Source organism: Hemiscyllium ocellatum, chromosome 7 (genome assembly GCF_020745735.1).
Source record: "Hemiscyllium ocellatum isolate sHemOce1 chromosome 7, sHemOce1.pat.X.cur, whole genome shotgun sequence".
Classification (NCBI taxonomy): domain Eukaryota; kingdom Metazoa; phylum Chordata; class Chondrichthyes; order Orectolobiformes; family Hemiscylliidae; genus Hemiscyllium; species Hemiscyllium ocellatum.
The window spans coordinates 5,119,670-5,134,183 of NC_083407.1; the positions used below are offsets into that span (position 1 = coordinate 5,119,670).

Below are 14,514 nucleotides of genomic sequence, written 5' to 3' on the forward strand. Positions count from 1 at the left end.
AATGGGCGGTGCGGGATTGTGGGACTATGAGGTTGGAAGCTGTGGATGGGAGATCCCTGAGGTGATGAGGGTATGGATGGCCTGGGATATGATGGTTTGGTGGTGGGAGGTGGGGTCATGGTCAAGGGGGCAGTAGGAGGAGGTATCCGCGAGCTGGCGTTTGGCCTCAGCAGTGTAAAGATCGGTGCGCCAAACTACTACCGCGCCTCCCTTGTCTGCAGGTTTGATAGTGAGGTTGGGATTGGAACGGAGGGAGTGGAGGGCTACATGTTCCGAGGGTGAGAGGTTGGAGTAGGTGAGAGGGGTGGAGAGGTTGAGGCGGTTAATGTCGCGGAGGCAATTGTCTATGAAGAGATCGAGGGCGGGTAAGAAGCCAGCACGGGGTGTCCAGGTGGATGGGGTGTGTTGGAGGTGGGAGAAGGGGTCGTCAGAGGATGGGCGAGAATCCTGGTTGAAGTAGGCGCGGAGGCGAAGGCGGCGGAAGAATTGATGTCTTGCCGCGTGTTGAACTCGTTAATCCGAGAGTGTAGGGGAATGAAGGGGAGACCTCTGCCGAGGACCGATCTTTCATCCTCAGAGAGGGGGAGGTCTGGAGGGATGGTGAAAATATGGCAGGGCTGGGAGCTAGGACCTGGTGTGGGGTTTCAGCTGGGAGCGGGGTTAGGCATGGGGGCGAGAATCGGGGCGGGGAGGGAGATCGGGGTGGGGGTGGGATCCTCAGGTAATACTCACCACTAGGCATAGCTCTAAAATGAGAGAGATGACTGTGGTGACTCTCTTTGTCATAGTTCACAGCCCAAGAGAGTCTGTTTCAGGTCACGTTTCAATCTATCCATGACAGTGGATCAAATGCCCATTATAAACAATCATTTTTTTTTCAAGAAACACATTCCCAGTTCCAAGCTTGAACTGTAGTGTGACTTATATTGAAAACAAAATCATGTCCTGATGAAGTATGATAATCAGGTTAAACACATACAAAAATGTAAAAACCAAATAAAACAAATATGTAAGTTACATTGTAACAAATATAGAGAAAGAAATCCAACAGCTAACTGGGAAGTGATGGATGGGATGTTTAGGGGTAATGATTACATCTCAGTACTCCCCTCTTGCCAACCCAAAAGCATGTTGAAATAAAGCCAAGTCAATCATTTGCAATTCTTTTTTCTGTAGGCAATTCAGTTACAATAATTAATATGTGGGAATACAAAATTACAATGTCATAATTTCAACTGCACAATTTCAAATGGCATATACAGCAGCATCTCAGTGATTTTCTACAAAGGGAGCACTGTCTGCACATGAAGGACAAAATTATTGAACACTCATTGTCATACATAAAATCATTAAAAAATCCAAAAATTTAAGGATTACACTTGCCTTCCTTAACTCTTCATAATCTTTTTCAGACTCCTTTCTTAGTTGAATTTCCTTTTCTAATCTGCAATGAGAAGTAAACAATTTTACATGTGCCATCGTTCCTGTCACAACTATTACATCAAAAATCATATTTCATTTTCATAAAACTGAATAATATCACAAGACCATAATAAACAGGAACAGGAGTAGGGTGTGCTCGGTCATTCAGTAGGATCATGGCTGATCCATCATTCCTCATGAGTGCTTTCCTTCCTTTTCCTCCTAACCCTCGATTCCCTTGATTACAACACTAGAAAAACAATATCCCACCCAGGCAGTTCAAATTGGTGTGTACCCTCCACACGAGCAGTATTATTAATCAAATGGATGCAATTCTCTGATGCAAGCACTCAATTATTGATCATGATGGTATCTTTGAAGCATCAGTCTGTCCAGTACAATGGATCAAATGTCCATTATAAGTGACATTTTTTTTCCAAGAAACACATTCACAGTTTCAAGTTTAAATTATCCTGTGATTTACATAGAAAACAAAATCACGCACTGATGAAATACAAAGATCAGGTTAAACACATACAAATATGTAAATCATCTCGTAATAAATATAGAGAAAGAAATTTAGCAGCTAACTGACAAGTGATGGATGGGAGGTTTCGGGTAATGCTCACTTAAAGTTATTACAAGCCAGTATACCCTCCTACTGTGCACATATAAACTTCACGATTAAAACATGTCACTGAAGACTTAAACCATCATATTCCATTGGTAACTTTATCTTTTTTTTAAAAATGTATTCATGAAAAGTGGGCATTGCTGGATAAGTCAGCATTTATTGCCAATCCCTTAATGCTCTTGTGCAGGTGGTAAGCTACCTTTTTCAAGTGGGATAACCTGTGCTATGTGGAGACACCTACAGTATTGTAGGGAAAGGAGTGCCAAGATTTTGCCACACTAACAGTGAGGGTACAGAAATATAGTTTCAAGGTTGGTTCATGTGTCTCTTGGCAGAGAACTTGCAGATGGTACTGAGCATTGAGGTGGCAGATGAGTGCTAATGAAGTAAAGTACTTTATCTGGATGGTGTCATGGTTTGAGCATTGTTGGACCTGCAATCATCCAGGCAAGTGGAGAGTATTCCATCACTTATGCCTTGAAAATACAGAACAGACTTTGTGGAAACAATAGGCGAGTCACTTACTCCAGGATTCCTAGCATGTGACCTGCTCTTGGAGCTACAGTATTTACTAGCCCAGTTCAGTTTCTGGTTAATGGTAACCCCTGCCCCACCCCCAGTATGAGGAATCCAGTGATGATAATGCCATTGAATGTCAAGGGCAAGATTAAATTTTCTTTTCTTGGAGATGGTCAATGCCTGGCATTCGTATGGCATAAATTTTATTTGTCAGTTATGGATGTTGTAAGCATATAGGTGTGGCTTCAGTATCTGCAAAGTGACAAATGCTGAGCATTGTACAATCATCAGTGAACATCCCAACTTTGGATGAGTGGGCCTAGGATCCTACCTTGAGGAATTTCTGTAGTGATGTACTGTGGCTGTGAATCCTCACCCCAACCATCTTCCTTTGTTCTAAGTATGAGTTTTTTAAATTCATTCATGGGATGTGAAGGTCACTGGCTGGCCAACTCAGTACAACTAAAGGGGAATTTGCCAATAATTTTCACTGGCTTCAGTTTTGCTAGGGTTCTTTGATGCCAGGCTTGATTGAGTGTTGCTTTGATGTCAAGGGCAGTCATCTTTGTTCTACAATAGAAAGCTGGTCAGCGCACAAAAGATGCAGGAGAGTGGAGGAATGTCAGATCAACCATAATCCTCCTGACGGTGGAGCAGGCTTGAAGGGGTGAATGACTTACTCCTGTTTCTATTTCTTGTGGTTTTATGGAGACAAAATGTAAGAAAAAACAGGTCTTTTTCCGAGTGACAGGCAGCAACTGGGAGGTATGATAACGGCTTGGACCCCAGTTATTCACAATGTATACTAACAATTTAGATGAGGGAACTGAATTAACAGGGGGATTGAGTTTAAGAGCTGCGAAATTATGCTACATCTCTATAGAGTCCTGGTTAGACCGCACTTGGAATATTGTGTTCAGTTCTGGTCGCCTCTTCATTGGAAAGATGTGGAAGCTTCAGAGAGGGTGCAGAGGAGATTTACCAGGATGCTACCTGAATTGGAGGGCATGTCTTGTGAAGAAAGGCTGAGGGAGCTAGGGCTTTTCTCATTGGAGCGATGAAGGATGAGAGGTGACTTGATAGAGGTGTACAAGATGTTGAGAGAGATAGATAGAGTGGATAGCCAGAGACTTTTTCCCAGGGCGGAAATGTCTATCACGAGGGGGCATAATTTTAAGGTGATTGGAGGAAGGTTTAGGGGAGATGTCAGAGGTAGGTTCTTTACACAGAGAGTGATGGGTGCATGGAATGCACTGCAAGCAGTGGTAGGACAGTCAGATACATTGAGGACATTTAAGTAACTCTTGGATAGGCACATGGAAGTTATGGGTACAAGGAAGGGTACATAGGTTAGTGTGATCTTATGGTTTGGAGATGCCATTGTTGGACTGGGGTGTACATAGGTAAAAATCTCACAACACCAGGTTTTAGTCCAACAAGTTTATTTGGAAGTACTAGGTTTTGGAACGCTGTTCCTTCATCAGGTGGTTGTAGATTTTAAGATCGTAGGACATAGAATTTATAGCAAAAACTTATAGTCTGATGTAACTGAAATTATATACTGAAAAATAACTGGATTGTTTGTTAAGTCCCTCATCTTTTAGAACAAACATGCTGGTTTCAGTTCTTTTATATGTAAATTGCAGAACTTTTTAAAAATGTTACATTTTCAAGTGAACTTTAACAACTGGTGTCATGTTGGCCCAGATAATGCATTGAAGGTGTGAGCTGCCCTGTGTGAGACTGTCTGTGCCCCAATGGTCAGACTGATTCTCATCTAAAATTGGATTTATGCAGTATTTGGGCAAAATAAAATGTAATTCTGCAAGTACAAATTCACCCCACAAACATATGTGCATGCGTGCATGTGGGTGGGGGAGGGGGGTGGTTATGAGTGTCTGTGACATTGTGTACATGCATATGAGTGTAGTGTAAATGGGTGTAAGTCTGTGAGAAGGAGCATGTGTGAGTGTATGAGAGAGGGTCTGCATGAGTGTATGGGTCTATAGGAGTGTGTCTGTGTGTCAGAGTGTCTGCCTGTGAGTGCGGTGTAATGGAGTCACCTGTAGTATGACATGAACCAAGGTCCCAGTTGAGGCTATCCCCATGGGTACCAAACTTGGCTATGAGCCTCTGCTCGGCCACTTTGCATTGTTGCCCGTCCCAAAGTCCGCTTTGGAGGACAGTCATCCGAAGGCCAAGGTCAAAGGTCCCGGACTGCTGAAGTGTTCTCCAACTAGGAGGCAACACCCCTGTCTGTTGATTATTGTGTGGTATCCATTCATCCATTTCCGTAGCCTCTGCTTGGTCTCGTTAATGTACAAGCCTCAGGGTATCCTTGCCTGCAGCACATGAGATAGACTGTTGGCTGAGTCGCATGAGTACATAGAACATAGAAAAATACAGCGCAGTACAGGCCCTTCGGCCCTCGATGTTGCGCCAACCAAAGCCTACCTAACCTACACTAGCCCAATAACCTCCATATGCTTATCCAATGCCCGCTTGAATGACCATAAAGAGGGAGAGTCCACCACTGATACTGGCAGGGCATTCCATGAACACTCAACCCGCTGAGTAAAGAATCTACCCCTAACATCTGTCCTATACCAACCCCCCCCACTTAATTTAAAGCTGTGTCCCCTAGTAACAGCTGACTCCATACGCGGAAAAAGGTTCGCACTGTCAACCCTATCTAAACCCCTAATCATCTTGTACACCTCTATCAAATCTCCCCTAAACCTTCTTTTCTCCAATGAGAACAGCCCCAAGTGCCTCAGCCTTTCCTCATACGATCTTCCTACCATGCCAGGCAACATCCTGGTAAACCTCCTCTGCACTGCCTCCACATCCTTCCTATAGTATGGCGACCAAAACTGCACACAATACTCCAGATGCGGCCGCACCAGAGTCTTATACAACTGCAACATGACCTCAGGACTCCGGAACTCAATTCCTCTGCCAATAAAGCCCAGTACACCACATGCCTTCTTCTCAGCACTACTTACCTGGTGGCAACTTTCAGAGATCTGTGTACATGGACACCAAGATCCCTCTGCTCATCCACACTACCAAGTAGCCTACCATTAGCCCAGTAATCCATCTTCTTGTTACTCCTACCAAAGTGAATGACTTCACACTTAGCTGCATTGAACTCCATTTGCCACCTTTCTGCCCAGCTCTGCAACTTATCTATATCCCGCTGTAACCTGCCACATCCTTCTTCGCTGTCCACCACTTGGTGGGAGGTGTCCCCACACATATTGAAACTCTTACAAGTCTTGCAGCATCTACCGCGACAAGGTTGTATGTGTTGTCCTGAAAGCTGGGCGGTTTGCAACAAACAATAATCTGTTTGAGGTTTGGTGGTTGTATAAAGGCGAGCAGTGGAGGTGTGGAGAGGGTCTCTGCAAGGTGCTCATCCTCATTGATAATGTGTTGCAGGAGGCGAAGAACATGGTGTAGTTTGTTAGCTCCTGGGAAGTACTGGACAACGAAGGGCATCCTGTTGGTTGCAGCTCGTGTCTGTCTCTTGAGGAGGTCAATACAGGTTCCCGCTGTTGCACATCAGAACTGGCGGTCGATGAGTTGAACATCGTACCCCATTCTTACGAGGGCATCCTTGAATACTTACAGGTGCCAATCACGTTCCTCCTCATCTGAACAGATAGCGTGTATGCGTAGGGCCTGTCCATAGGGGAATCGCAGATTTAATATGTTTAGAGGGGAAGCTGGAGAAGTGTAGCATTGTGAGGTTATTTGTGGGTTTGTGATAGACGGATAACCAGAGGCTCACTGAAGATGCTACCTAGTATGGTGACAAAACGTCTGAAAACGAACCTTCCAGCTCAGCGAGCAAACCTACATCCAGAGCCTCAATCTGAGCTACAAATCTTCTCAAAAGTCTCACATTATCTCTTTCCTGTCCACTGCCATAACATTTGTTTTAATGTGTGGTTTAAATAGGAGAAAGCAAGTGCTGGAGCTCAGAGTCAAGAGTGTAGTGGTGAAAAAACACAGGTTAGGCAGCATCTGAGGAGCAGGAGAATCAACGTTTTTGGCATAAGCCCTTCATTATGTGTGGCCTAAATGTTTATGTGGAGACAGGGGCAGTCCCATTCTCTGAAGACAATCACTTGTACCATGTTCATCAACTGCGATCATCTCCTGGTGCAGTTCAGGTGCACTATTTGGTGCAGAAAACAACAGCAAGCTGAGAAGTTCCACAATGGCTTTGTGCATGGGATAGTGTGGCTCAAAAACTGGATTGAGTTTTTTGAAGAAGTTACAAAGAGGATTGGTGAGGGCAGAGCAGTGGATGTGACACATATGGACCTCAGTAAGGTGTTCGACAAGTTTCCGCATGGTAGACTGGTTATCACAAGGGAGAACTAGTTACTTGAATACAGAACTGGCTCGAAGGTTGAAGACAGAGGGTGGTGATGGAGGGTTGCTTTTCAGACTGGAGTGATCAACAGTATAACACAAGGATCAGTGCTGGGTCAACTGCTTTTTATTTTTTATATAAATGATGTGGATGTGAACAGAGGAGGTATAGCTGGTATGTTTGCAGATGGCAGCACGATGGCTCAGTGGTTAGCACTGTTGCCTCGCAGTGCCAGTGAGCTGGGTTTGATTCCAGCCTCACGCGATTGTCTACGTGGAGTTCGCACATTCTCCCCGTGCCTGCATGGGTTTTCTCTGGGTGTTCAGGTTTATTCCCACAATCCAAAGATGTGCAGGTTAGGTGAATTGGCCATGCTAAATTGCCCGTAGTGTCTAGGGATGGGTAGGTTAGGTGCATTAGTCAGGGGTAAATATAGAGTAATGGGATAGGGAAATAGGTCTGGGAGGGTTACACTTCGGAGGGTCGGTGTGGACCTGTTGGGCCAAATGGCCTGTTTCCACACTGTAGGGATTCTATGGAGGTGCAGTGGACAGCAAAGAAGGTTTCCTCAGAGTACAATGGGATCTTGATCAGATGGGCCAAGGAGTGGCAGATGGAGATAATTTAGATAAATGTGACATGCTGCATTTTGCAAAGGCAAATCCATGCAGGATTTATACACTTAATGGTAAGGTCCTCGGGAGTGTTGAACAAAAAGACCTTGGAGTGCAGGTTCATAGTTCCTGGAAACTGGAGTCACAGTTAAGACAGGATAATGAAGACGACATTTGGTATGCTTGCCTTTATTGGTCAGTGCAGTGAGTGTAGGAGTTGGGAGGTCATGTTGCAGCTGTACAGGCCACTATTGGAATACTGCATGCAATTCTGGTTTCCCTGCAATAGGAAGGATGTCATGAAACTTGAAAGGGTTAGAAAAGATTTCAAGAATGTTGCAGAGTTGAAGGGTTTCAACTGTAGGGATAGGATGAATGGGCTGGGGGCTATTTTCACTGAAGCGTCGGAGGCTTGTAGAGGCTTATAAAATCATGAGGGGCATGGATCAGGCAAATAGACAAGGCCTTTTCCCCAGGGTGGGCGAGTCCAATACTAGAGGGCATAGGTTTAAGATGAGAGGACAAAGATTTAAAATAGACGTAAGGGGCAACTTTTTCACACAGAGGGTGGTGTGTGTATAGAATGAACTGAAAGAGGAAGTGGTGGAGGCTGGTACAATTACATTTAAAAGTCATCTGGATGGGTATATGAATAGTAAGGGTTTAGAGGGATAAGGGCCAAGTGCTGGCAAATGGGACTAGATGCATTTAGGATATTTGGTCGGCCTGAAGGGTCTGTTTCTGTGCTGCGTGTCTCTACGACTTTAGATTAGATTCCCTACAGTTTGGAAATGGGCCCTTTGGCCCAACCAGTCCACAACAACCCTTCAAAGAGTAAACCACCCAGACCCATTTCCCTCTGACTAATGCACCTAGTACAATGGGCAGGTAAAAACAATGACTGCAGATGCTGGGAACCAGATTCTGGATTAGGGGTGCTGGAAGAGCACAGCAGTTCAGGCAGCATCCAAAGTGCAGCAAAATCGACGTTTCGGGCAAAAGCCCTTCATCAGGAACAAAGGCAGTGAGCCTGAAGCGTGGAGAGATAAGCTAGAGGAGGGTGGGGGTGGGGAGAAAGTAGCATAGAATACAATGGGTGAGTGGGGGAGGAGATGAAGGTGATAGGTAAGGGAGGAGAGGGTGGAGTGGATGGGTGGAAAAGGAGCTAGGCAGGTCGGACAAGTCCGGATAAGTCATGGGGACAGTGCTGAGCTGGAAGTTTGGAACTAGGGTGAGGTGGGGGAAGGGGAAATGAGGAAACTGTTGAAGTCCACATTGATGCCCTGGGGTTGAAGTGTTCCGAGATGGAAGATGAGGCATTCTTCCTCCAGGCGTCTGGTGGTGAGGGAGCGGCGGTGAAGGGGGCCCAGGACCTCCATGTCCTCGGCAGAGTGGGAGGGGGAGTTGAAATGTTGGGCCACGGGGCAGTGTGGTTGATTGGTGCAGGTTGATTGGAACATCCCGGAGATGTTCTCTAAAGCGCTCTGCTAGGAGGCACCCAGTCTCCCCAATGTAGAGGAGACCGCATCGGGAGCAACGGATACAATAAATGATATTAGTGGATGTGCAGGTAAAACTTTGATGGATGTGGAAGGCTCCTTTCGAGCCTTGAATAGAGTTGAGGGAGGTGGTGTGGGCACAGGTTTTACAGTTCCTGCAGTGGCAGGGCAAAGTGCCAGGATGGGAGGGTGGGTTGTAAGGGGGCGTGGACCTGATCCAGGTAGTCACGGAGGGAACGGTCTTTGCGGAAGGCGGAAAGGGGTGCGGAGGGAAATATATCCCTGGTAGTGGGGTCTTTTTGGAGGTGGCGGAAATGTCGGAGGATGATTTAGTTTATGCGTAGGTTGGTAGGGTGGAAGGTGAGCACCAGAGGCGTTCTGTCCTGGTTACGGTTGGAGGGGTGGGGTCTGAGGGCGGAGGTGCGGGATGTGGACGAGATGGGCATCTTTAACCACGTGGGAAGGGAAATTGCGGTCTCTAAAGATGAAGGCCATCTGGTGTGTTCTATGGTGGAACTGGTCCTCCTGGGAGCAGATACGGCGGAGGCGGAGGAATTGAGAATACGAGATGCATTTTTGCAAGAGGTAGGGTGGGAAGAGGTGTAATCCAGGTAGCTGTGGGAGTCGGTGGGTTTGTAAAAAATGACACTGTCAAGTCGGTCGTCATTAATGGAGAGGTCCAGGAAGGGGAGGGAAGTGTCAGAGATGTCCAGGCAAATTTAAGGTCAGGGTGGAATGTGTTAGTACGATGGGCAATTTAGCATGGCCAATTTACTTGACCTGCACATCTTTGGATTGTGGGAGGAAACCGGAGCACCCGGTGGAAACCCACACAGGCTGGAATTGAACTTGGGACCCTGGTGCTGTGAGGGGGCAGTGCTAACCACTGAGCCATGGTACCATCAATTCACTTGTCTCTGCTTTCTGCGGGTTCTCTTACCAGCTTAGCTTTTAGATTTTGCTCACCTCTTCCTCGGAGAGGTGCTAAACAAATATTTTTCATCTGTTTTCACTCAGGAAAAGGAGAATATTGTAGAGAAGACTGAGATACGGGCTATTAGACTTGAGAGTATTGAGGTTAGTAAGGAGGAGGTTTTATCAATTCTAAAAAGTTAAAAATCACAACACCAGGTTATAGTCCAGTTTATAGGTTATAGGTTTAACTGGAAGCACTAGCTTTCAGAGCACTGCTCCTTCATCAGGTGGTTGTGGAGTACATGATTGTATGACGTAGAATTTATAGCAAATGTTTACAGCGTGATGTAACTGAAATTATAGATTGAGAAATACCTTGGTTGTTTAAGTTTCTCATCTGTTAGAATGACAACGTTAGTTTCACTTCTTTCATATGTTAATCGCAAAACCTTTTAAGAAATTACATTCTCAAGTGAACTTTAACAATTGGTGTCAGCCCAGATAATGTATTGAAGGTGTTAGTACTAGTGTGCTGTTGTCTGTGCCATAATGTTTAGACGGATTCTAATCTAAAAAATGAATTAACAGAATTGTACATGGATTCATGCAGTTTTTGAGCAAAGTACAATGTAACTCTGCAATCCATTGTCATTGTCTACAGGTTTAGTACCAGAGGACTGGAGGATTGCAAATGTTGTGCCCTTGTTCAAGAAGGGGAGTAGAGATGAATCAGTTAATTATAGACCAGTGAGCCTTACGTCTGTTGTAGGAAAAGTTTTGGAAAGGGTTATAAGAGATAGGAATTATAATCATCTAGCAAGCAACACTTTGGCTGGAAATAGTCAACATGGATTCATTAAGGGCAGGTCATATCTCACAATCTTCATTGAGTTTTTTGAGAAGGTGGATGAAGGTAGGGAAGTTGCCATTGTGTACATGGACTTCAGCAAAGTCTTTGATAAGATTATACATGTTGGCTACTGAAAAAATGAGGAGGCATGGGATTGAAGGTGATTTAGCAGTTTGGATTAGAAACTGGCTTTCTGTAAGAAGGCAATGAGTGAGGGTTGAAGGAAAATATTCAGCCTGGAAACCAGTTATCAGTGGTGTGCCACAAAAATCTGTTTTAGGACCATTGCTGGTTGTCATTTTTAGAAACAACTCGATGCAGGCATAGGTGGATGGGTTAGTAAATTTACAGATGATACTAAAGTCGATGGAGTGGTGGACAGTGAGGAAGAATGTTGCAGGGAGACTTAAATAAACTGCCAAACTGGGCTAAATGATGGCAAATGGAGTTCAAGGCAGATAAATGTGATATGATTCACTTTGGGAAGAATAACAGCAAGGTAGAATACTAGGTCAATGGAACGATTCTTGGTAGTGTGGATATGTAGAGTGATCTTGGTGTCCATGTACATAGATCCCTGAAAGTTGACACCCAAGTTGATAGTGCTGTTAAGAAGGCATACAGTGTGTTAGGTCTTATTGGTAGAGGGATTGAGTTCCGTAGCCGTGATGTCATGCTGCAAATGTACAAAATGCTAGTGCAGCCGCACCTGGAATATTGTGTACAGTTCTGGTCACCCCATTATAGGAAGGATGTGGAAGCATTGAAAAAGGTGCAGAGGAGATTTACCAGATGTCGCCAGCTCTGAGCAAAGGTCTTATGAGGAAAGGCTGAGGGATTTGGGTCTGTTCTCATTAGAGAGAAGGTGGCTAAGAGGCAATTTAATAGAGACATATAAGATGATCACAGGATTAGATACAGTGGACAGTGAGAGTCTTTTTCCTAGGATGATAGCATCTGCTTGCACGAGGGGGCATTATTACAAATTGAGGTGTGATAGATTAAGACAGATATCAGAGGCAGATTCTTCATTCAGAGAATGGTAAGGGTGTGGAATGCACTGCCTGCCAATGTAGTTAACTCAGCCACATTAGGGGCATTTAAACAGACCTTGGATAAGCAGGGGATGATGATGGGATTAGGGTGATGGGCTTAGATTAGTTCACAGGTCAGCATAACATTGAGGGCCAAAGAGCCTGCTCTGCGATGTATTGTTCTAGGTTCCAATGCTCTTCTAAACAGTCAGCATCCAGGGATTACAGCTGCCAGTGAGTGTATCTGAGTTGTCAGTGCCATTTTCATATCTCACTTTCAAACATGTCCTTGAAGCAGGGGTATGGATATGGCCAGTGGACAATTCACTGTAGAGACAGTCTATAGAAATGTAGCCAACGTGGGCCAACGGGCCGAGGAGTGGCAGATGGAGTTTAATTCAGATAAATGCAAGGTGCTGCATTTTGGAAAAGCAAATCTTAGCAGGACTTATACACTTAATGGTAAGGTCCTAGGGAGTGATGATGAACAAAGAGACCTTGGAGTGCAAGTTCATAGCTCCTTGAAAGTGGAGTCGATAGGATAGTGAAGAAGGCGTTTGGTATACTTTCTTTAATTGATCAGAGTATTGAGTACAGGAGTTGGAAGGTCATGTTCTGGCTGTAAAGGACATTGGCTAGGCCACTGTTGGAATATTGCGTGCAATTCTGGTCTCCTTCCTATCGGAAAGATGTTGTGAAACTTGAAAGGATTCAGAAAAGAATTACAAGGATGTTGTCAGGATTGGAGGATTTGAGCTATGGGGAGAGGCTGAACAGGCTGGGGTTGTTTTCCCTGGAGCGGAGGCTGAGGGGTGATCTAATAGAGGTTTACAAAATTATGAGGACATGGACAGGATAAAATAGGCAAAGTCTTTTCCCTGGGATCGGGGAGTCCAGAACTAGAGGGCATAGGTTTAGGGTGAGAGAGGAATGATATAAAAGGGACCTAAAGGGGCAACTTTTTCACGCAGAGGGTGGTACGTGTGTGGAATGAGCTGCCAAAGGAAGTGGTGGAGGCTGGTACAATTGCAACATTTAAAAGGCATTTGGATGGGTATATGAATAGGAAGGGTTTGAAGGGATATGGGCCGGGTGCTTGCAGACGGGACTAGATTGGGTTGGGATATCTGGTCCAACCTGTCCATGCCGACCAAAGAGTCTGTTTCCATGCTGTACACCTCTATGACTCTATCTGATGAATGTTAGTAAAGTATCGTTGACTTAGCAATAAACGTCCACTGTTGGGACCTTTGAGTTGGCAAATAAGTTCTGCTAAGTGAAAAAGAACGTAAGAAATACGAGCAAGGAGGACATCTGGCCTGCTGAGCCTGCTCCACAATTAAAATTGTGGCTAATCTTATCTGCCCGCTCACCATTATCCTTAACTTCTTTACTGTTCAAAAATCTAACTTTGCCTTAAAAACATTCAATAAGGTAGCCTCAACTGCTCCACTGGACAGGGAATTTCACCTTTGGGTGAAGAAATTCTTCCTCACCTTAGTTCTAAATCTGCTCCCCTTTATTTTGAGGCTATGCCCCCTAATTCCAGTTTCACCCACCATTGGAAACTAGAGGTCCTTGCTTCTATCCTATCTATTCTTTGCATAATTTTTTATGTTTCTATAAGATCCCTCCTCATTCATCTAAATTCCTCTTAGTATAATTCCAGTCTACTCAGTCTCGCCTCATAAGCCAACCCTCCCAATTCCAGAATCAATCAAATGAACCTGCTCTATACTCCTTCCAGAGCCAGTACAGTCAGTTCTTCTAGAACACGATGGTTGCATCCTTGTGCAACCCCGCATTTTTTAAAAAGTTGTGCTTTAACACCGGCACTTAAAGTGTTGGCGCTATAATTGTGTTACAGCAAACACATTTTTAAAAATTTGCGCTTTAGAAACAGTGAACACATTTTGAAAAATTTGCTATTTAGGAACAACGTTCCCAATTTGTCAATCTCGTTACAGCAACTTCACATTGACGAAATGAACGTTATAACAGAATGACCTGTTGGTCCTTTCTCAAGTAAGGAGACCAAAACTGTATATAGCATTCCAGGTGTGGCCTCACCAGCATCCTATACAGTTGCAGTAAAACCTTCCTTGTTTCAAACTCCATCCCTCTTGCAATGAAGGATAATATTTTATTTGCATTCTTAATTACCTGCTTCACCTATAAACAAACCTTTTGTGATTCACGCACAAGAACACCCAGGTACCTCTGCCCAGGAGCATGCTGCAATTTTTCACCACTTAGGTAGTAGCCCATTTTGCTATTAGATGTACCAAAATGGATGACCACACATTTACCAACATTGTGCTCCATCTGCCAGGCCATTGCCCTGTCACTTAACTTTTCGATATCCCTCCACACATATTCAGTGTCCTCTGCACATTTTGCTCTACCACTCATCTTCGTGTCATTTGCAAACTTTGACACGGTATACTTGGATTCCAAGTCTGAATCATCTATGTAAATTATGAACAATTGAGGTCACAAACTGATCCTTGAGGCACACCATTAGCCACTGATCGCCAACCAGAAAAACACCCATTTATCCCCACTCTTTGCTTTCTGTTAGTGAACTCATCTTCTAATCATGCTAATACATTACCCATGATGCTGACCAAATGTCTGAGATAG

At 44.6% G+C, this 14,514-nt stretch overlaps 1 protein-coding gene across 1 annotated transcript in view; it reads right to left on the bottom strand.

Moving 5' to 3' along the window:
• The window catches only part of LOC132817309 (desmin-like), a 167,015-nt gene that overhangs the window by 137,781 nt on the left and 14,720 nt on the right, over positions 1 to 14,514 (bottom strand). The window contains exon 2 of the mRNA XM_060827720.1: positions 1,384 to 1,444. Coding sequence (XP_060683703.1) covers positions 1,384 to 1,444 — 61 coding nt within the window. The remainder of the gene's footprint in view (positions 1 to 1,383; positions 1,445 to 14,514) is intronic.